The sequence below is a fragment of the Chroicocephalus ridibundus genome, chromosome 3 (assembly GCF_963924245.1).
Source record: "Chroicocephalus ridibundus chromosome 3, bChrRid1.1, whole genome shotgun sequence".
Lineage (NCBI taxonomy): Eukaryota > Metazoa > Chordata > Aves > Charadriiformes > Laridae > Chroicocephalus > Chroicocephalus ridibundus.
The window spans coordinates 123,974,644-123,994,152 of NC_086286.1; the positions used below are offsets into that span (position 1 = coordinate 123,974,644).

Below are 19,509 nucleotides of genomic sequence, written 5' to 3' on the forward strand. Positions count from 1 at the left end.
CCGACGTCTCATCTGGTCAGCCTCATGCTTCCTTTACAGACAACAGAGAAAAATAGGGGCTTGAGGGGAGTGAATTCATTTTAAAGTGCAGCTAAAATAGGCGAGACATTCATATTCTTCATTGACTTTAAGCACAGTCAAGATTCTCTCAGGTGAAAATGTGAACATAGGAGCTTGACCATACATAAGGATGTAGAGTAATTTGAGATGCCTTGGGGCATCCAAGACACCCATGGCTTGGGTCTGACAGGGAAGGAGCACAGCCTTCTGGCGCAGCAGCTGGATGCTACATAGGACACCTCTGATTGCTTAAAATGGCATTACGTGTATATGTTTAATCCCATCCTATTTTTCCACTGGTAACAACAGTAACTTGGTCATCTTGCTCAGATGTACACACTACATTGTAGATACTCAAATCTAAAATGACCAATGATGAATACTACCCCTAAAGTTAGATGACCTCAATCTCACCCTTATAAGTATATCTGAAGTCAAGAGACTTAGGACCATGTCAATATGTACTGAAAGTAACTATTAGCAAAAATCGCAGGACCCAATGTTCTTTGGTCTAAAACTGAGGTAGGATTTTTTATTCTTGATATCATGCTCTGTTGATTTCTTCAAGCCACAATGAAGCAGTCATAGATAATATTCACAGTGATTTACTCGTATTTGTTCTGAAGTTAAAGGCCATAACAGTTAATCCCATCTTGGTTGACATGGCAGGTAGTCCGTTATGTACTGTATATGAAAATATTTGGTAGTACAAACATGTATTGTTTAAAGCAAACAGGCAAGTTGAATCTCCTTGACTGAACTTGGAACAGATTAGCCAACTCATCATTACCAAAGCCACATCAAATCTTCACAAAAGCTACTGTCATGTATTCACTTACTGCTTAGTCCATTGTTGCAAACATGAGGACAGTTTCTGCAGGTGTTTCTTTTGGGGTAAGTTGTGTCAGTAGAGCTCATTAGATTTCCTCTGAAATTTTCAAATGTTGTAGAATAGATCAATATCTTTTCAATATATCTATTCCAAAGAGAAGAAACCTTGCTCCCTGGTGCTGCAGTTGCTACCCAAGGGGAGAAATGAATATCTAGTGTCTATCTAATTTCCAGACAACTGAATTCCAACTTAAATAAAGCTCTAGAACTGGCAGAGACATGCTGCTCTTACTCATTTCCATAGCCTTATTTGTTTTGGGGAGAAATTAACAGAAGGATAATTCAATGGGTTCTGAAACTGGGTGCATGTACTAATTGCAGTACTGAGCAAATACCTAGCGGTTACAATGCAGTAAAATCCTGGCACAATTTTGGGAGATATTACTGTCACTGTAACCGCTATCAGCAGTGCTACACAGCAAAATGTTGATTCTCCTAATGCAGCATAATTTTTATAGTTGAAGTAATATCTGGGATTGATTTCCCACCACTGTCCTGGATGTTGTTGGTTCGTTAAACATGAAGGTTTGGGTTTCATCAAACTGCTCCTGGATTGAAGATGATCATGAGGGGTGTGCACTTGCATAATAGGGATTTTAACCATTGGAAAAATGTAGACAAAACACAGAGTTTGCTTGCTTTTGTCAAGGAAGAGCTATGAAACCATTCAGGCATCTCCAGAACAAAAGAGAATGGCATACAAAGGAGACAGAGCAAGTGCTTCAAAATAGCATTTTGGACACCTCTCAAATATCTTTAGCAATGATAAACTGATCATTCTTGCACGCCGACATATACATTAAACACTTGGACCTGACTGTCATTTATACCAAGGTTTCTTTGATCTGCTGTGACAGCTTAAAAGAGAACTTCAAATGTGAGCAAATGTTTTGCTGCTATCCTACCTCTCACCTGTTTACATTGCCAAAATCATGCTCATATACACAAAGACTTTCTGTATATGAGAATCTGACTCTGTCCTTTAAGTTGATTTGTCTGTAAAGTTTTTAGTATGAAACAGTTTAAACCTTGACCCTTTGCTGAGCCTCTATATCAATGCCCAGAGTCCAATCATCCTCATCTTTGAAGGAAGGCTTTCTCTTCATTCTTTTCTGATTCTTGCTTTACCTTAGTGCCCCTTTTCTACCTTAGCTGATGAGAGTAAAATGTCTTGCTGACAGTTGAAGTGGATTATTAGCTTTCATAACAGATCAGTGTCATCAGATTAAGATTTCCATTTTCCTATTGTAGATTTAGCAGCTTGGTTAGCTGTCTGCTGCTTTACATTCTCAGCTCCAGCACATCAGAAAATTCATAGAATCACAGAATAGTTTGTGTTGGCAGGGACTATTAAAGGTCACCTAGTCCACCCCGCTGCAATGGACAGGGATATCTTCAACTAGATCAGGTTGCTCAGAGCCCCATCCAACCTGACCCTGAATGTTTCCAGGGATGGGGCGTCTATCACTTCTCTGGGCAACCTGTTCTGGTGTTTCACCACTCTCATTGCAAAAAATTTCTTCCTTATCTCTCATCTAAATATTTCCTCTTTTAGTTTAAAACCATTATCCCTTGGTCTCTCACTACAGGCACTACTAAAATGTTAGTCCCCATCTTTCTTTGTGAGCCCCCATTAAGTATTGAAAGGAATTAAGAATCTTAAGGTTTTGGAAATAATTTTATTATACTTCTGCTCCTCTTTTCCCTGTATAGAAAAGAATTCCAAGAAACTTAGACCAATTAGGAAGTACTTGAGGAAAACAAGCAAACAAAGAAACCTACTTTTGCATTGCCTTCCATAATTAGAACTATAAGATAAAGTGTACTTGCCTGCCCAGGCTTTAGCATCCTTTGAAGCTTCTTCATTTCACACATTAAGAAAATATGGGACAAGGAACACAACTAGTTCAAAGGATAAAATAAAATGCTGAAGGTGGCTTTACCTTCAGCTATTCAAGCTGAATATTTTCCACATCTTTTACTGAGACCTGTGTGTCTAAACTCCTAAGACCTGTTGAATTTCTTAGCCTGGTGTGCACAGGTAATTCAACTGTCCGCAGAACAAATCTTAAAATTGCTTACGTCTCTTATGGATACTATATTTCTCTGAATCTATAAAAACTGCTCACGTAATCAGGTTTCTCCTGAAGGAATTAGATCTCCAAATATAGGTATCTAATCTTTTAAAGGAAACTTTTTCTCATTTGCTTAGTGGACCAAATGTCTCGTGAGATATAATGATAAACTTTTACCTTTAACTAACTGATTGAATTTTTAGTTAATAAATACTGAGCTGAAGCCACGTTCCTCAGTTACTTGTCAAACCGGTTGTTGATTTGAATTCATTACTATTTGAGGAACTGCTTACTGAGTAAAGAAAACTTCCATACTAGCACAAATTTCCAGCATTATTGGCTAATTAAGGCTTTGTCTACACTAGCAGCTGGGGACTTTAGGCAATCTCATGCCCATATGCACTAACCATTTACATTGTAAATCTTTTGGCTAGGTCTTAAGTGACAGTCTTGCCTGATGCTGCAAAAAATGTTGGCATGAGGCTGATCTGACCCCTTCATACCATGTGCTTTGAAATTATCTGGGCACACAATCTGTAAGCACTATAAATCGATCTGCTGCAATCCCACAAGTCCCTGTTTTTGATTTCTTGCAGTTCCTGCAAATCCTTTCTTTTCTTTTTGCCACCCATAAGTACAGACAATCTCAGGAAAAGGCAGACAATTCACAATCGATTACTGAAAGAGCTCAACTTCATATGGTATAAGGGAAATTGATTCATTTTAGCCCTTACTCAGGTAGTATGAAGCATCAGGTGCGTGATTTATAGTCTTTGGGAATGGAGAGCTGGTTTAGGTTCACTGCGGACAATTCAAAGTTGGTCATAAATATCAGATGAGATTTCCTTTGCATAGCATCATGAGGGCAATGCTTCAAGGTAGCTCATGGCAGAGACATAACATTTAGCAAGATAAAATAAAGTTTACCTTGCAAACTTTCTATGCAGATTTTTCCAAGTCTTTTTGCAAAGATCTTTACACATTACACAACCATCTAAGAACAAATTGGGCCTTTGACTTTTACGCATGTGTGATACATAATGAAGAAAAATATTTTCAAGACTAATAGTCTTGAAAACACAAGGAATGCTAGAATTTCTCAGATCACTCAGAAAGCAGCCTGCTTTTATTGAATCCAAAACAGGGCATTTGTTTACCACTCTTGATATTTTGCTCAGTGGCTAACAACAATTTCAGTCCTTATTCTCTACAGTTCCTCTCCTTTTTATTTCCAGACTTTCTGCATTTCTCACCATCATCAGTACTACTTATTCTTCTGATTAAAAGGATGAAGGATGATTTATAATATCTGCCTTCTTAATATCTTTCATCTCCACAGCATAGTGCATACATAAGTAGTACTATCCAGGCCAAATCCTGCCTAAATTGGAACTAGATCTTAGATTTTTTCATAAAGTCTCCCTTTTCTTAGGCAGAAATAAAGGTGCTCACGGTGGGGAACATAGATATTTACATTAAGAGAACAGCATGCCTTTCAGGAGGGGCTGAATTTCCAGCGGAGAGAGGGAAGCCCGTAGGATATGCAGACTGGATCTTCCTCTGCAGAGGCTGCAATGTGAACAGCCTTAAGGTGACCTGGCTAGAAGGAGAAAATTACTGCACAGAAGAAAATTTCTGCTCAAAAATATTGACAGAGGAATTGCCTGCCAGCGTGGGAGCTGCAAACCTGGGAACTAAGCCTTCAAACTAGAAACATCCTTGAAAAGTGCAACTGGCCTCTCTGAAGTATAGCTGGAATACCCAGGAGCCAGAGACATCCTGAGATACTATTGATAAGCACAAGAAACTATAACAGCAATTTATCATCTGAAAAAGTGGAAACAGTCTAGGAAAATAAAACTGGTCTGAAAGAACCCAAACTATCATCATCTATTGGCTGGTACAGCTGAAAATAGAAATTAACACCGTCTATTGGCTCCTCGAAGTGGTGATGTCCTATGCCCTCTTATATCTCTATTATATAAAAAAGACTTATTTTTTATCCAAAATGGAGCCTCCGCCTCTGAGACCTTCCCATTCCGCATGTACTTTTCCTTTCCTAAACAGGCTGATTTCTCGGCACAAACTTTCTATGAGATCTTGGATTCTCACCAGGGAAATCTCGTCGACTTCAGAGTCTGTGATATGGATCATCTTTGAAGTGAGACTTTGTCTGTTATCTTATTGGTCCCCCTTTGGGTCTACTTTTGGATCAGGTCAGTTTGTCTTCCCTCCTCTGGGATGGTTTGGTTCCTCCCTAGGATCAGTTTCCCCTCCCCTTTGTAAGGGTTTGTACCCTTTCGAAATCTGTCAAATTCATTCAACACCAGCATTATATATCCATGTATATAATCTTTTATAAGTGTATCAGCTGTTATATTGTTGATAAATTGCTTCACTAATGATGTTTGGAGTGACCTGTAACAGTATATACCTACTGGTTACTGTTGTTATTGGTTGTTGCAATACGATTGGTTGCTGCTATTATTAACTGCTGCTATACTATTAATTGCTACTATATTATTGATTGCTGGTAAAACTTGTAATAACTTGGGATATATAAATCTACTCACTCTATTAATCATAGGTATACTTGCTAGTGGTGAATATTTGTGGTAATTTATAATAAACTAGAGAAATTTAGAGAATAAAAGCCCCTGTGCCCTTGTGTATTACAAAATCCTATGAACCCCAGATCAAGATCTCTGTGCACCTGCAGGCCAGGTAACCCTTTAGGCCATGACAGACTGGCTTGGTGGCAAAGGGTGCAAAGAATTCCTCTCCCTAATATCAGACTCTTCAGCATTGAACAAGAATGGCAGGCCAGATTCCACACAATTTTAAGAGTTCATTCCTTTATAATATAATGAAATTAATAAAAATGAGCAGTCATGTAATTTCTGATACATGATTTGATGGGTCTGGAAGAAAGAGAATCACAGGATGGTTGAGGTTGGAAGGTATCTCTGGAGGTCATCTTGTCCAACCTCCCCTGCTCAAGCAGAGACACCCAAAGTCAGTTTCCCAGCACAGCCTCCCGATGGCTCTTGAATATCTCCATGGAGGGAGCTACTCTCCAAGTCATAGTTCCTGTAGTACCTGGTGACAAGGATGAGGTATCAAGACATTTCAACCAAAACGGTTGCAAATTTCTTCTTGCCTCCACCGAAAGGTCAATGAAAATTGAGGCTTCTGGAGAACGGTGAACATGAACAACATCGTCACCACAAATACCACCATCAGCCTGTTGCTAGCTGTTGGAATTATTCATCATAGTAGGTCAGTGTTTATGGCAGTGACCTCATCTCGTGTCTCTGTCAAGTAGACAAAGTAGAATAAACTGCAGCAGAGTCCTAAAATGCAACTAAAGATTTAAGGAAAAGCATTTAATTAAATAGATATTTATTTGCATTTTCAGATCTTACATTATATTGATTTAGGTGCCAGCCTGGGACAGAGGCTTGCCAGCAATAATGGAAGATTTCCATGGCTGCAAGAAGTCTTTCTGGTAATTATATGTCGGGTCTTCTCAAAAGATGTCTAAGGAAACACCAAAACTGTCTGAGGGGGTACCTCAAATTTCAAGTTCATACCTGCCTGAGGTAGATGAGATCCAGCAAATGGCTGGATGAGCACAGCTGGTAGACTCATCTCTGAAAAGGAAAAAACATTTTTGGATTCCCTGAACTGCTTGGAGTTTAATCACCTGGAGGGTTCCCGTAAAACTGTCTTAGAAAAGACATATAATTAATACGTCAAAGAGTGTGACTTCATTGAATGACTAATAATAAAACAGATATAACTACAGGAAGTAATAGTCTCAATCTTGGCAGGAAGCATTGGTGTTCATTCTGAAATGCTCCAGTCAAATGTATCATCTCACTTATCAGAGTTGAACACAAAATACAAATTTTGCCGGATTTCACTTCTGTAAGGAAAGTTAAAATACACGTGGGATACTGAATAGGCAAGTCTGCTTGGTAAGTCTTTCATCCCATCTGCACATCAGTCCCATGGTTCCAGGATATCTCATGATAGTTTCCATCAACTCCAAGATTTACAGCTCTCCAGCTAATGGGTCGGCCTGTATATTGATGCTCATAAATTAAATAAGGCATGATCCTATGCATTGCAGTGCAGTGCAAAGCCTCTTGCTTAAACTGTTAGCACAGGCCACAGCTGGAGCTTAGGCCTATCAACACTCTTGAGACAATCCCAGGGTAAATTTCAGCAGTTACTGTGGACTAAGGACCATCCTTAACCAGTAGTTTAGGACCAACCATACCATTTGGAGAGTAACAGCTGTAGCTGGACCCAATGACTTGGCCTCAGGGTCAGAAGACAGGCCTGGCAATGTTTACATCACTTGTATAGGTGTAGTCCCAGTTGTAGAATGGAAGGGCTGTATGCTGCCGCCTATGTGGATAAACAAAGCTGCTTCACCTTACAGTGTAGTGAATATGGGCTCTGTATATCACATAGACAGTAGAGTTAAATGCTGGGGGAGGATATTTGGAGCTTAGTAGCAGTTTCTAGGCGAAATGAATAGCTCTTTATGGGTTTATAAGCACAGGTCAAATATACTACTGCAAACCATCCCAGAAATTGGAATAATTACAGTTTCCCGTGAAGTCCACATCTGTATCGGAATTCACTATTGCGGAAAATATGGAAAAGCTCAAGATGATAATAAAATTCACTGTTGGTTTATGGTTGCTTAGCAGTTATGACATAACTAAAGGCCAGGACAAGCTCCTTGAGCTGTCTCCGTCATGACCTGCCACAGGAAAAGAGTCCAAATGGCCTTTGTGACTCCCAGGTTTGGCATCCACGACTAGCTCTCCCTCCCTGCCAGCCTGAAGGTAGGTTGTTGCTCTAGAATACGAGTAAGTCACCATCCATAACACATTGTGATACCTTAGGTTGATACATTGTTCTTCGCAAACACCCATGGAAAATTTCCGTGTTTCCTGATGAGAGGATCCTCTTCCCACCAGCCCATGAACCTGATCTCAAGGCAGATCTGACTTGAGGGGGTGTAGTGGGGCTGATACATTTCAGAAGATACTTCTAACAACTGTCACTACCATTTTGGGTTACTTCTTATATAAAGTTTTTATTTGTTTTGCTATTTGTAACAAAAAAAAATAAAGCCATGTTTACAGTTCAGCAAAGAACTGAAATGTGTGCTCCAGTTTATTCGTTCATTCTCAATCAGGACAAGGTTTGAAAATAGTTTTATCATTTTTATTCACACTCCTCTGGTCATAACGAGTATTTAATACAGTCATTATCTTAGGCAATTTTTTAAATGTTGTTTTGAATATGAATCACTTTTCAAATAAGGATCTGAATCATTACGGGCCCTCAATCAAAGGGCGCATTGCTCAGATAAGAAAAAGCAGAGGTATCTTTCTGTCCAAAATATGGGATAATTAGAACACCATGGAAACTGCCTCAGTCCTACAGCAGGAATAGTCCTATTGCACAAACTCCTATAAAGTAGAGATGGAATGGTAAAATAAACGTGTTGGTTCAGCCTTTCTGCTGGGTATATTGTATTTCCATCACAAAGCACTGGGGGTAGCAAATTTCCCAGCTCTCATAAGATCTCAGATCTTATGATCTTTAGAGATCCTCTCTCTAAAGATACAGACTCTAGCCCAATTTTGCACTGGAAAACCACATCGTTGTCACCTTTGCTCATATGCTACTGGCAACCACAGGCTTATGTAGATGTAAGGATACGCTTATTTAAACAGAAGATTGACTGTGAATCCACTTAGTTCAGCTTCTTCAATTTTGTCTGTGTAACGGATAAATGGCTTCACAGATATTGAGCTTTTGGTGTTTTTGCAGTTGCAGATTATTAAAAATATCCAAGATAATCAAATGATACTAAGTTGTTACCTAATGCATTCAGCAGTAAAAAAGATGTTTGTAACATTGTCTCATTTGGAACCGATACAGAAAAGCATTTCTTGCTATCATTTTGGCAAAGAAGCAAAGCTTTATGATGTCCATTTTTAAAGATTAAAAGCAATGGACTTTTAGTGAAAGGAGTGAGAATTTATCTTCTGTCTCTATAGAAAGATGGTAGAAATGAATGGTATCAACATATGAAACAATCCGAGACCCTTGTATTTCTTTTTACCTATTTTGATGTTATACCTTAAATGATATCTGATTACATCCGAGCAGAGAAATCTTCTCTGTCTTTGTCATGCCTGCTGCCAAGTGGTATAAGAAATATTTAGGTTTTTAACTGGCTGTTACTGTAGACACCAGTAGCATGCAATGTGTGCAATTACAGTCAGAATATGAAGTTGTCTCTGGGTTAATTTACCTGCTGATATTACAGTAAATTAGTGCAGCAGCCACAGTACCACAGGTTTCAGGATCTGTGAATATATATTCTGAAGGTATTCTTTGTAATAGGTATTCTTTAGCTATTTAATTGTATCACACCTCTTGCAAGTTTCAGCTAATCCCTGCCATTTACTTAGGCACTATCTATCATTTAAAATCAAATACATTCTTACAATCATTTCACAATCAGTTCAGCCTGGCTTAACACAGAATGACTCCCAGCAACTCCCAAGGGAGTGCCATATTGAAATAATCCTGATGTTTATTGTCTATTTTCCTGGACAAATAAAAATGGATTAGAAGTAGCTTTACCCTTATTTTTATAGGATTAAAAATAAAGTCAAGTCTTACATTGTCCTTGACAAACAAAGTTCATCATACAGTACTGATGTAACAGAAGGTCAGTTTGTTTCATTTGTTCAATCATGAGCACTCAGCATTTACGTTTTGCATTTTAATGGCCTGATTTGTAGTTTTAATCTTATAATTTAACGAGAGAAAGGAAAAATGCAAATATTTGCATTCATGCAGAGGTACTGATATTTAATATTCAGAATAACCATAAAGATAGAAACCCTGCGTAAAGTTTATGGCCTTATGCATTCATAACAGTAATAGTGAAGGATGTGACTCAATCTGCCTATCTACCCTAATGAAAAGGACAATATATAAAGCGTAACGAAACATCATTCCAAGGCAAGTGGTAAGCTAGTTTACATTTTAAAAGAGGAGGTACCCTCTTTTGCTTCCGTTGCTTTAATTCTATTTGCTGCAATTAGATCCCTGGAAATAAGTAAAAAAATTCTACTTTAGTCATTCACTTGCAGTTATAAAAGTATTTGCAGACGTTTGGTATTGGACCATTAGAATTTAAAAATGCAGCGTGACTGAAGTGCCATAGACTTGAAGTGTTGTTATAATAATCAGATCCACTGGTATTCAAGTAGTTTTCTTTTTCTTGAGGCCTGTCTGAGGGACTTGGTTAGTGGTAACTTGGCAGTACTAGGTTAATGGTTGAACTTGATGATCTTAAAGGTCTCTTCCAACCACAATAATTCTAGGATTCTATGATTCTATGATAGTCATTGTACTTACAGTTTAAAAATAAATATTTACTTAACAGAAATCTCCTTTCACAGAGCCTGGGACATTCAGGCAAGCTGATCTCTGATCTGTTTCCTTACTAAATACATGCTGTGGGTTTTCACGCTGTATTTCTTGCTTTGAGGACAAATCTTTTACAGAAATCAAAGAAACCAGGATGTTGCACAGGATAACCTTAACCTTTATAGTAATTGCTCCACATACCCGGACTGCATGATTGACATGCATCAATTTGTTCACGTGAATAAACTCTCCTCCATGACATCTGAGTGATGATTTACAACCAGTTTTCCTGAAAGTGGGTGGTAGTAATCTCGTATTTGCACTTCCTTCCGGATGAACATGAAGACGAAGCAAGGATGACGAAGTCTGAACCTGAGACATGTCAAATGAATCTTCTGTATCCTTTTCTTTTTTTTCCCCCCAAAAGTCTTTGTTGCTGTGGAAGGCCAAATTCTTTGATCTTTTCTTATTTTTATTCAGCCTGTTCTCTAGTGTAAAGTGATTTAAAATTCTGCTCCAAAATGGAGAGATATAGCTTTACAGTACAATATATGTTAGTATACACCTTATCCTCTAATCAAAGTACATGTTTTCCTGTTACTTAACTTCCTCCTTTCTTAGAGGTGATACAAGACACAGGTATTTATCAATCATATCATCTCTGACATTTCAGAAAACTACTGGCTGCTCATAATATTGAAATATTACTCTGGTGATTCATGAAGAATTTCTTTTAGCTGGCACTGAATGAAGATTATACAATATGTGACCTTCTCAATGCTTATAAATATTATACATGCTTTTACAGAAGTCAGTTTCAACACTGTGTCAAAATATTTACTTACTTATTGTGGATTTGGGCTTATAATGAGCTAAAGGATCCTGCCTCATTCATCCAGAGTAATTGAAGGCATAAATGACTGCAAGCAATTTCTATCGGCCACCTGCATGAAGGAGCATTTGTTGAAATTGCCTTTCCCCTGTAAGCAATTATCAGATTTGTTAGTGACAGTATCACATTGAGCTTCATTAACCAACAGCTTCTGGGTCCTGCAACACTGAATGTGCTTAATTATAATCCCAGTTTACTACGCTTATTATCGCAAATGCATCCTAACCATCAAAATTAAACTTATTAATTGCAGCTTTATTGCTGAATAAAGCAATAGCCGAGCTAGATTTTTCTAGTTTGTGTTTGGCATGAAGATTGTGTGGTTGGACAGGGAAACACTAAAATTATTGACAACTTAGCCTGGAGAAGAGAAGGCTGAGGGGAGACCTTATTTATGCTTACAAGTATCTAAAGGGTGGGTTTAAGGATGATGGTGCCAGACTCTTTTCAGTGGTTCCCAGTAACAGGACGAGGGGTTATGGGCACAAGCTGGAACATAGGAAGTTCCGAACAAATATGAGAAAAAACTTCTTTACGGTGAGGGTGACAGAGCGCTGGAACAGGCTGCCCAGGGAGGTTGTGGAGTCCCCTTCTCTGGAGACTTTCAAGACCCGCCTGGATGCAGTCCTGAGTGATGTGCTCTGGGCAATCCTGCTTTAGCAGGGGAGTGGGACTAGATGATCTCTAGAGGTCCCTTCCAACTCTGAAAAATTCCCCGATACTATGATTCCATGATGCCATGAAGGGAGTTTTGTCACCTCTCTAAAAACTGAGATTTGATATAGTGCTGGTTGATGTGCTAGCACAACTTTATGTTGCAGCACTCTCACTACTAGACAATAGTTTTGTGAGCCATGGAAGTACTGAAGCTGCGGATGGGATTTAGTTGACAGATTAAGACATCTATATTTAAGTGGCCAGATGTAGGTGTGCACTAGGTGTTCAAATCACATCACAGTCAACCGAGCTCAGTCAATGCAGGGAAATCTACAGCTGTTCTGCTGACCAAGTGTCTAAATAGCTCCAAGATTAACATCGTCTTTCTCTTGTTAGGGGCACAAGTTTTCATTATATAGCTCCAAGATTAACATCGTCTTTCTCTTGTTAGGGGCACAAATTTTCATTTCTCTTCTCTATCTAGTCAGTCGTTTTAATGCAATTTTTGAAATATAATACTTGCAATGATTTTGATGCCGCTAAGTGATGCAACACTAGGAAATAATCCTGAGCACTGGCACCTGGTTGCTCTGTTTCCCTGGGTCCTGGCCTGGTGTAGGCCAGGGACAATATAGAATCCTAGAATCACAGAATCCTCTAGGTTGGAAGGGACGTTTAAGATCATTGAGTCCAACTGTTAACACTGCCAAGTCCACCACTAAACCATGTCCCTCAGCATCACATCTACACCTCTTTTCAATACCTCCAGGGATGGTGACTCCACCACTTCCCTGGGCAGCCTGTTCCAATATTTGATAACCCTTTTGGTGAATAAATTTTTCCCAATATCCAATCTAAACCTTCCCTGGTGCAACTTGAGGCCATTTGCTCTTGTCCTATCACTTGTTATTTGGGAGAAGAGACCTATTCCCACCTTGCTACGACCTCCTTTCAGGTAGTTGTAGAGTGATATGCAGTATCCATCTCCCAAACAATTCCTGAGCATAATCTGAGAGTTAACATGGACCAAAGACCAGTACTAAGAGACTTTTTGGATGTGGCTGCCTGGTTTTGGAAGTTAAAAATATTTAACAATATGGCATGTCTTGACTATGCACTTGTGCATATAGGCACAATGTTAAGTATAGTTATAGCCAGTGAAATCCCTCTTTTTTATCAACCATAGTAGGTTGAAGAGAGAGTTCAAATATTATTAAGGTAAACAGTGACTGCCAAAGACAGATGTACAGGTGAAAGGTGACTACATGTCATGATAGCATTTAAACCAGGCTAACAACACACTAACTGAAACATTACTCAGTCAAACTAGCCTGAAATCATATTAGTAAAACATGGGGCAAAAACTCCTCTGCATATTTACATAAAAGTGGGTTACCATGGCCGCTTCTTGAAGGTCTTATCTGAGACGTTTCAGCCACACTCCTGCACTGGGACTTGTGCATTTCCCACGTGAGTATATTTAACATTCTGTCACATCCACAAAAGGCAATGGCATGTCAACAGACCTCTCATTGTTTGAAGACTACCTGGGTAAGCTGCCGTGAGACCAACTGGCCCAATCTGCCACATTCATGCTCTTAAAGAGGGAGTCTGCATCTCGCTGTGTGCTCAGACAAGGTCTGGTGTACGTCCTGAAGCCTGCCTAGGAAATATATGGGTCATTGCTCATGGATCCAAGCCCAAACAGTTTCAGACCCCGTTCTAACGCTTCAGCAATGTAAACAAAAATGAAATTCCATTGTAAAGCCATGTTCCCCCGCACTGCTGGATGCACTAATACAGGCATAGCTTTTGGGAATGTTTTAATTCAAGCAGAAGTCAATCTTTCACTAACTCTCTGCACATGAAATGTAGTTTAAGTGGGTACAGTACAACATGTAATGACCCACTGAGGTGGGACATGGTGTAGGTGGAGCTCTGAATTGAAACATTTGCTGAAGGTCTTACGGTTCTAGGAAATGACCTTTGGTCTGAGTACTTGTAATGAATCATCTTATTTTGTAACAAAATTTGCAATTTAAAAAAGTTCTGAATATTTTTAGGAGCGATTAAAATTCTTTCAGCTTATGTCTACACTACAAAGACACCCCAGCAGGAGCAGTGTCAGTTAACCCAGAACCTGAAGTGCTAAAGGTAAATTTCACAAATGCATAAGCTAACATATCTGTGCCAGGAGGCACCAACCAGCATGTACTTGCTACCTCGAAGTAGCTCCAGACTGATGATTCTTTATTATATGCCATTCCATGGTCTTTATAAGACCTTCTTTGCTTTACTTTGCAAATCATTCATTGAATTCAACAACCTTATTTTTCAAGCAACATGGTTTTGAAGATGGACCAGGAATTCTCTCTCATAGTTGACTTCATTTTTTCCTTTGGTTACTGATCACAAATTGTTCTTCTGGAGCTTTCTCACTTTCTGTTCCCGAAACTCTGCTTAGGGTCTTCGTGCTTATTGATGTAACTTTTTAAATCTTGGGGGGGGGGGGGGAAAGACATCGAATTCCCCTATGAAAAGTCCTGTTGTGAATCATAACAGACACAAAAAAGAGTTTAATCCAACTATCTTTAGTAATGCCTAGAAGTATTGCTTTACCTACATTGTAAATATTAGTGGGTCCAGGGGAGGACCACCAAAATGATTAGAGGGCTGGAGCACCTCTCTTATGAAGACAGGCTGAGAGAATTTGAGTTGTTCAGCCTGGAGAAGAGAAGGCTCTGAGGAGACCTTACTAGGGGCCTTTCAATGTATAATGGGGATTATTGAAAGATGAGAGAGATACTTTTTATCAGAGCCTTTAGTGGCAGGACAAGGGGCAATGGTTTTAAACTGAAAGAGGGTAGAGTTACACTACATATAAAGAAGAAATTCTTTACTGTGAAGATGGTGAGAGACTGGCCCAGGTTGCCCAGAGAAACTGTGGCTGCCCCATCCCTGGAGGGGTTCTTTGTCCTTTGATTTTAAAAAATCATAACATGAAATTTTCAGTACCAAAAAAGCAATATCTGCTGTTGGTCATAAGCTGTAATAATCTTTTCTTGAGAATACTAATTAATTTCAGACAGTGAAAATGAGAAAATTATTTAAATTTGATTTAACCATAATTAAAAGAAAGCAAAGCATATAAGTATACCCTGAATTTGCAGATTCTAATTCAACACTACAGTCAGCAATCCCTAGAGTCATTATCTGTCCATTACAGCAAATTATATTGAAGATAGGATTTTAGATGCTAGGCATTATCTATGTAAACCAAAGAAAAAAAGTCTTCTAGCAAAACCCATGAGTTCAATTACAATCACAGTTTATATCGAATGACCTGATTGAAAACTCTCAGATTTATGTAAAGCTTCCAATAATTTTTAAAAGCTTTGATTAAGTTTATAAATGGGAGCTAGACCTTTGGTCAGATGATAATGAGCTCTCCTTAACTTCTAAAGATGGCCATGTATGTGTAGAGGAGAAGTAGTATTTGCGCCTGGCTATTACCTGAAGAGAGATTATTGTAATATGTTTATTCTGATGTGGACTCCAGACTCACTCAGCAGCAAGTCCATCTTCTCTCAGTGCATAAAGGTGAAATTGGATGTATTAAGTCTCTGGGTAAAATAAGTAAAAATGATAATGAAAATATATTTGTTGTTATGGTAAGTAAAGTAGAAAACATCTGATTCTTTCACAAAAATCCAGTAGCAGAAGAATCTTGTTTGACAATTATTATTTTTCAAATGAAGAGTCAGTTTCAAAGAACCAATTTAACTAAAATATCACCTATAATAAAAGTGATGTTTTTCAGTTTTTAATTTCCTTCACAAATGTTGATAGAATAGGTTTTTTTCCTATCGAGATTATCAATAGTGTGTCAGTTGTGAATTGTCTTTTTAATATTGATTCCTCCTTGTACAGAGGCAAAAAATATTTGACTTGTGTCAAGAAATAGATTATGCTTTCAATTATGTGTTTCCATTTTTTAGTTCGCTTTTCCTTTTTAGGCATATCTTTATCTTAATGCAAGCAAGACAACCTATGAGATATAAATCTCAATGTGTGTGATGAGTTTAATCATAAGTTGCTGGTTTCCAAAGTGATATGTGAAGGTTAAAAAGATTTACTTTAGTTCATAAATATCTTTATGAATCATATCATATGCCCAGAAGACATTCAGCATGGCCCAAACCGCCTAAGCCAGTGGCACCATAGGGTTGTTCCTTGAGGTGTTTACAGAGCTTCTCACCATTTCTCTGGGTTTTCCTGCTTGCAGCACCATCATGTTGTCTCAAAAGACACCATTCATGAATTCTTTGGAGATGTTGCTTCATTCTGCCTACACACCCTGCGTGATTGGGCCATAATTCATCGCTGATGCCTTTGGACACTATTGCCACGTATGCCATTACTTGCCACATAAACAAGGCTACCTATGGAGTCTCAGGTATGTGATAGGGAAGTAATAGCTCATTACTTTACAATACGACCATACAAAGAACGTTAGATCACCTTAAAATTTTCTCATGTCAAAAATATGACTTAAATAAATAAAACGTGAGCTTCACAATTTTTTGTGATGTCATATCTCTGTCATATGGTATGTTTCTGATTTTGATACTGCAGACCAAGAGGAAACAATGGTGGTAACTGGCTATTATTGACAGTTTAGCCACATAAAAAGTGTAGACTTCATTAAAAGCATAGACATCATCACAGATAAAAGGAGTGGGATAAAATTACTTGGAGTGGAGCAGGACACAGCAACAGGACTTATGCCTTAAGTATTACTGTACCATTCCTGTAAATATAGATGTCTACATCTAGTTACTTGATTTCTCTTTGGAGTGAATGAGAAGAAGGCGGCATTTTAGTGACAATTCATACTAAAGACTTTAGTATTTGCTGTAGAATGAGTTGAACTGAAATCTGGAAACACCCATTTCCTCTTTTGACCACAATAGGGAGACTAGTAGGTTTTCAAAGGGATTTTCACTTCATTGTTTGCCAGAACTGGAGGAACTGTACCTTCAGAGCTTCCTTCAATATCCTACTTTGCAAGCAAATAACTTGAAGAGTAGTATCTAAGTAAAGAACAATTACTCTCTTGTGCTTGTGTTTGGATCACCTGGGAAAAGGACAAAAGGTTAACGAACAAGTTGGGTTTTATCTAATCTATGATAGAAATTTCATTGGACACCAGTCTACTAACTATAAATTAAATATATTCACAAATATGTCTGTGTAAACATACTTAAGTACATACACATACATGCAGTTTACTTTTTCCTGTTTACTGACATTTTAAAGAGGAATTTTTATCTTTCTAATCTAAAAATTTTTATTTCAAATGTTACTTTTCTCACAAAACTTAACAACAAAAGTTGAAAAAAAAACCCAAAACATATTTTCAAAAGTATTATTGAAAAGGTCCTTCTTTCCTTCCAGGTTGACCATCACCCTTAATTGCCTAAATGTGGAGAATAGTTCCTCCCCAAACCCTTTTTTTTTTTTTTTTAATGGGCAGAGCTCACTTCAATGTTACGTGGAGCAAAAAGACATACACCCTCACGGCAAGAAACTTTTTGATATGGGAAATTTCTGAATGAACAAGTGCCATGATTTAGACTCTTCATTTATCCTTTTTTATTCTCCAGCTGGGAATAAAGAAAATTCACTAAAAAAAAATCACTATACTGGTATGCTCTACAATGCTTATGAAAAACAAAGAAATCAAATTCAAAAGGAGATCCCATTGTCAGTTTCAGTAATGTGGCGTTTCTAAGACATAGGAATAGGTACAAAATAGGAACCTTGACTAAGTTAGCAGTGTAGTCTCTGAGGTGAAAAAGGAACCTCAAATATTCTGGCTGACATCTTGCTTGTTTGGATGAATGAGCTGTAGAAGTATTGACTCAAAGGAAGAATTCTGGAGTCATATAATCCAACCTCCTATTAATTGTGGAATTAAGGAGGATTTTTCTCAATGAGTAAAATCAGTCTCCCACGCAACTGTTGGAGTTCCTGACTTTAATAAGGTTTTATAAGACATTAATAAAGGATGACTTCTGTCTAAAAAGTAATTTATTTAGTAAGATAATGATACTACACTTTTCCTATTTTTATACATAGAGAAATATCATCAGCGTACTTGATATCTGAAAATCTTCAAAGATATTTAATGTTGTTATTTTATGTAAGAAACAAAATATGGTAGAAATCCAGATTTGATATCCAGAATAGTAATGTTGGGGGTTGGACCAGATGACTTCTAAAGGTTCCTTTTCAACTCAAGTCACTCTATGATTCTATGATTAAAATTAACAGCCTCTACTATCTGGATAAGTGTGTTCAAACCTTCAAGGAATTCATAAAAATGCCACAGCCCTTCTTCTTATTCTGGTCTTTGATTTTAGCTGAACTCAGGGCTGAGCATGCTTTCAAGATTACAGCCAATGACTCTGAGAGAGGAATACATAAATTGTGTCTATTTTTAAGTACAAACTAAGTACTATCTATGAAGTCAGTGCAAGGAAAATGGAGCTTATCCTTGCTTAATCACCTAAGAAAACTGTTTGGATAAACCTCTGCGCTTACAGACTATTATGTGATTAGAACTGGGAGGTGTTTTAATGGGTTGGTCCATTGTAACGTATTGGTCCATATGGACCATAGATAACAAAGTGCCATTTGTGTTTTAAATGAAGTCAATGGGTGTTGGCACGCACTTTGTTTAATTGTGAAAATATTTTGCAAATATAAAGTGGAGCTTACATGGTATTAGGTGTTATATTTTCAAAGTTTGGTTCTCCAACTGCCCTAGTTAACTGTATAGTCATTTCAGAGCTGTAGCTGTCTCTGGTTTGCAACAATAAAATTCCTTAGAGCTTGGTACACCATAAATTTTTACAAATGAGCACATAAGCATTCATTTCATGCTAGGTTAAGCTTTAACTCACAAAGATGACGTCCTCTTACCTGTGTCATTTGAGGAAGCTGGCCTTGTTGGCATCCTCTGAATGTGTTTTGTGTGTGTCACAGAGACTGGACTGCACTGTGAAGCCTGGCTGCTGTTTTGATGTAATAAAGTGAAACTTCAGCAACAGAAGCCCTTGGATCCAGCTGGTAACGTTCCACTTCCCTGTGACACTTCAGTGGCTAAAATATGTACAAAAACTGTGGAAAGAAAGGACTGAGTTTCTTTTCTTCCTAAATGGAAGTTCAAATGCTTGGTCTTCTCAGACAAGCCCCCAACATGAACAGCTTTCCACTTTGGACTTCTGATTTCGTTTCCATCCCTATGTCTCTTTAGAAACCTGTCCCCTGGTGCTTGCTCAGTGCCTGACTGAAATGAAAGGGATTCAACACTGCAGTGAGGACGAATAAATTAATATCAAGAAAGTGCTCAACATACTGATGATGGATGTTAGGAAAGAAACTGAAATATGG

General features: G+C 38.1%; 1 protein-coding gene across 1 annotated transcript in view; it reads right to left on the reverse strand.

The window, feature by feature from the left end:
* CRISP2 (cysteine rich secretory protein 2) overlaps nt 1-19,087 on the reverse strand; it is a 92,753-nt gene extending 73,666 nt beyond the window's left edge. The window contains exon 1 of the mRNA XM_063330926.1: nt 19,039-19,087. Within this exon, the coding sequence (XP_063186996.1) occupies nt 19,039-19,072 (34 nt within the window). The 5' untranslated portion in view covers nt 19,073-19,087. The remainder of the gene's footprint in view (nt 1-19,038) is intronic.
* Between the last annotated feature and the right edge of the window lie 422 nt (nt 19,088-19,509).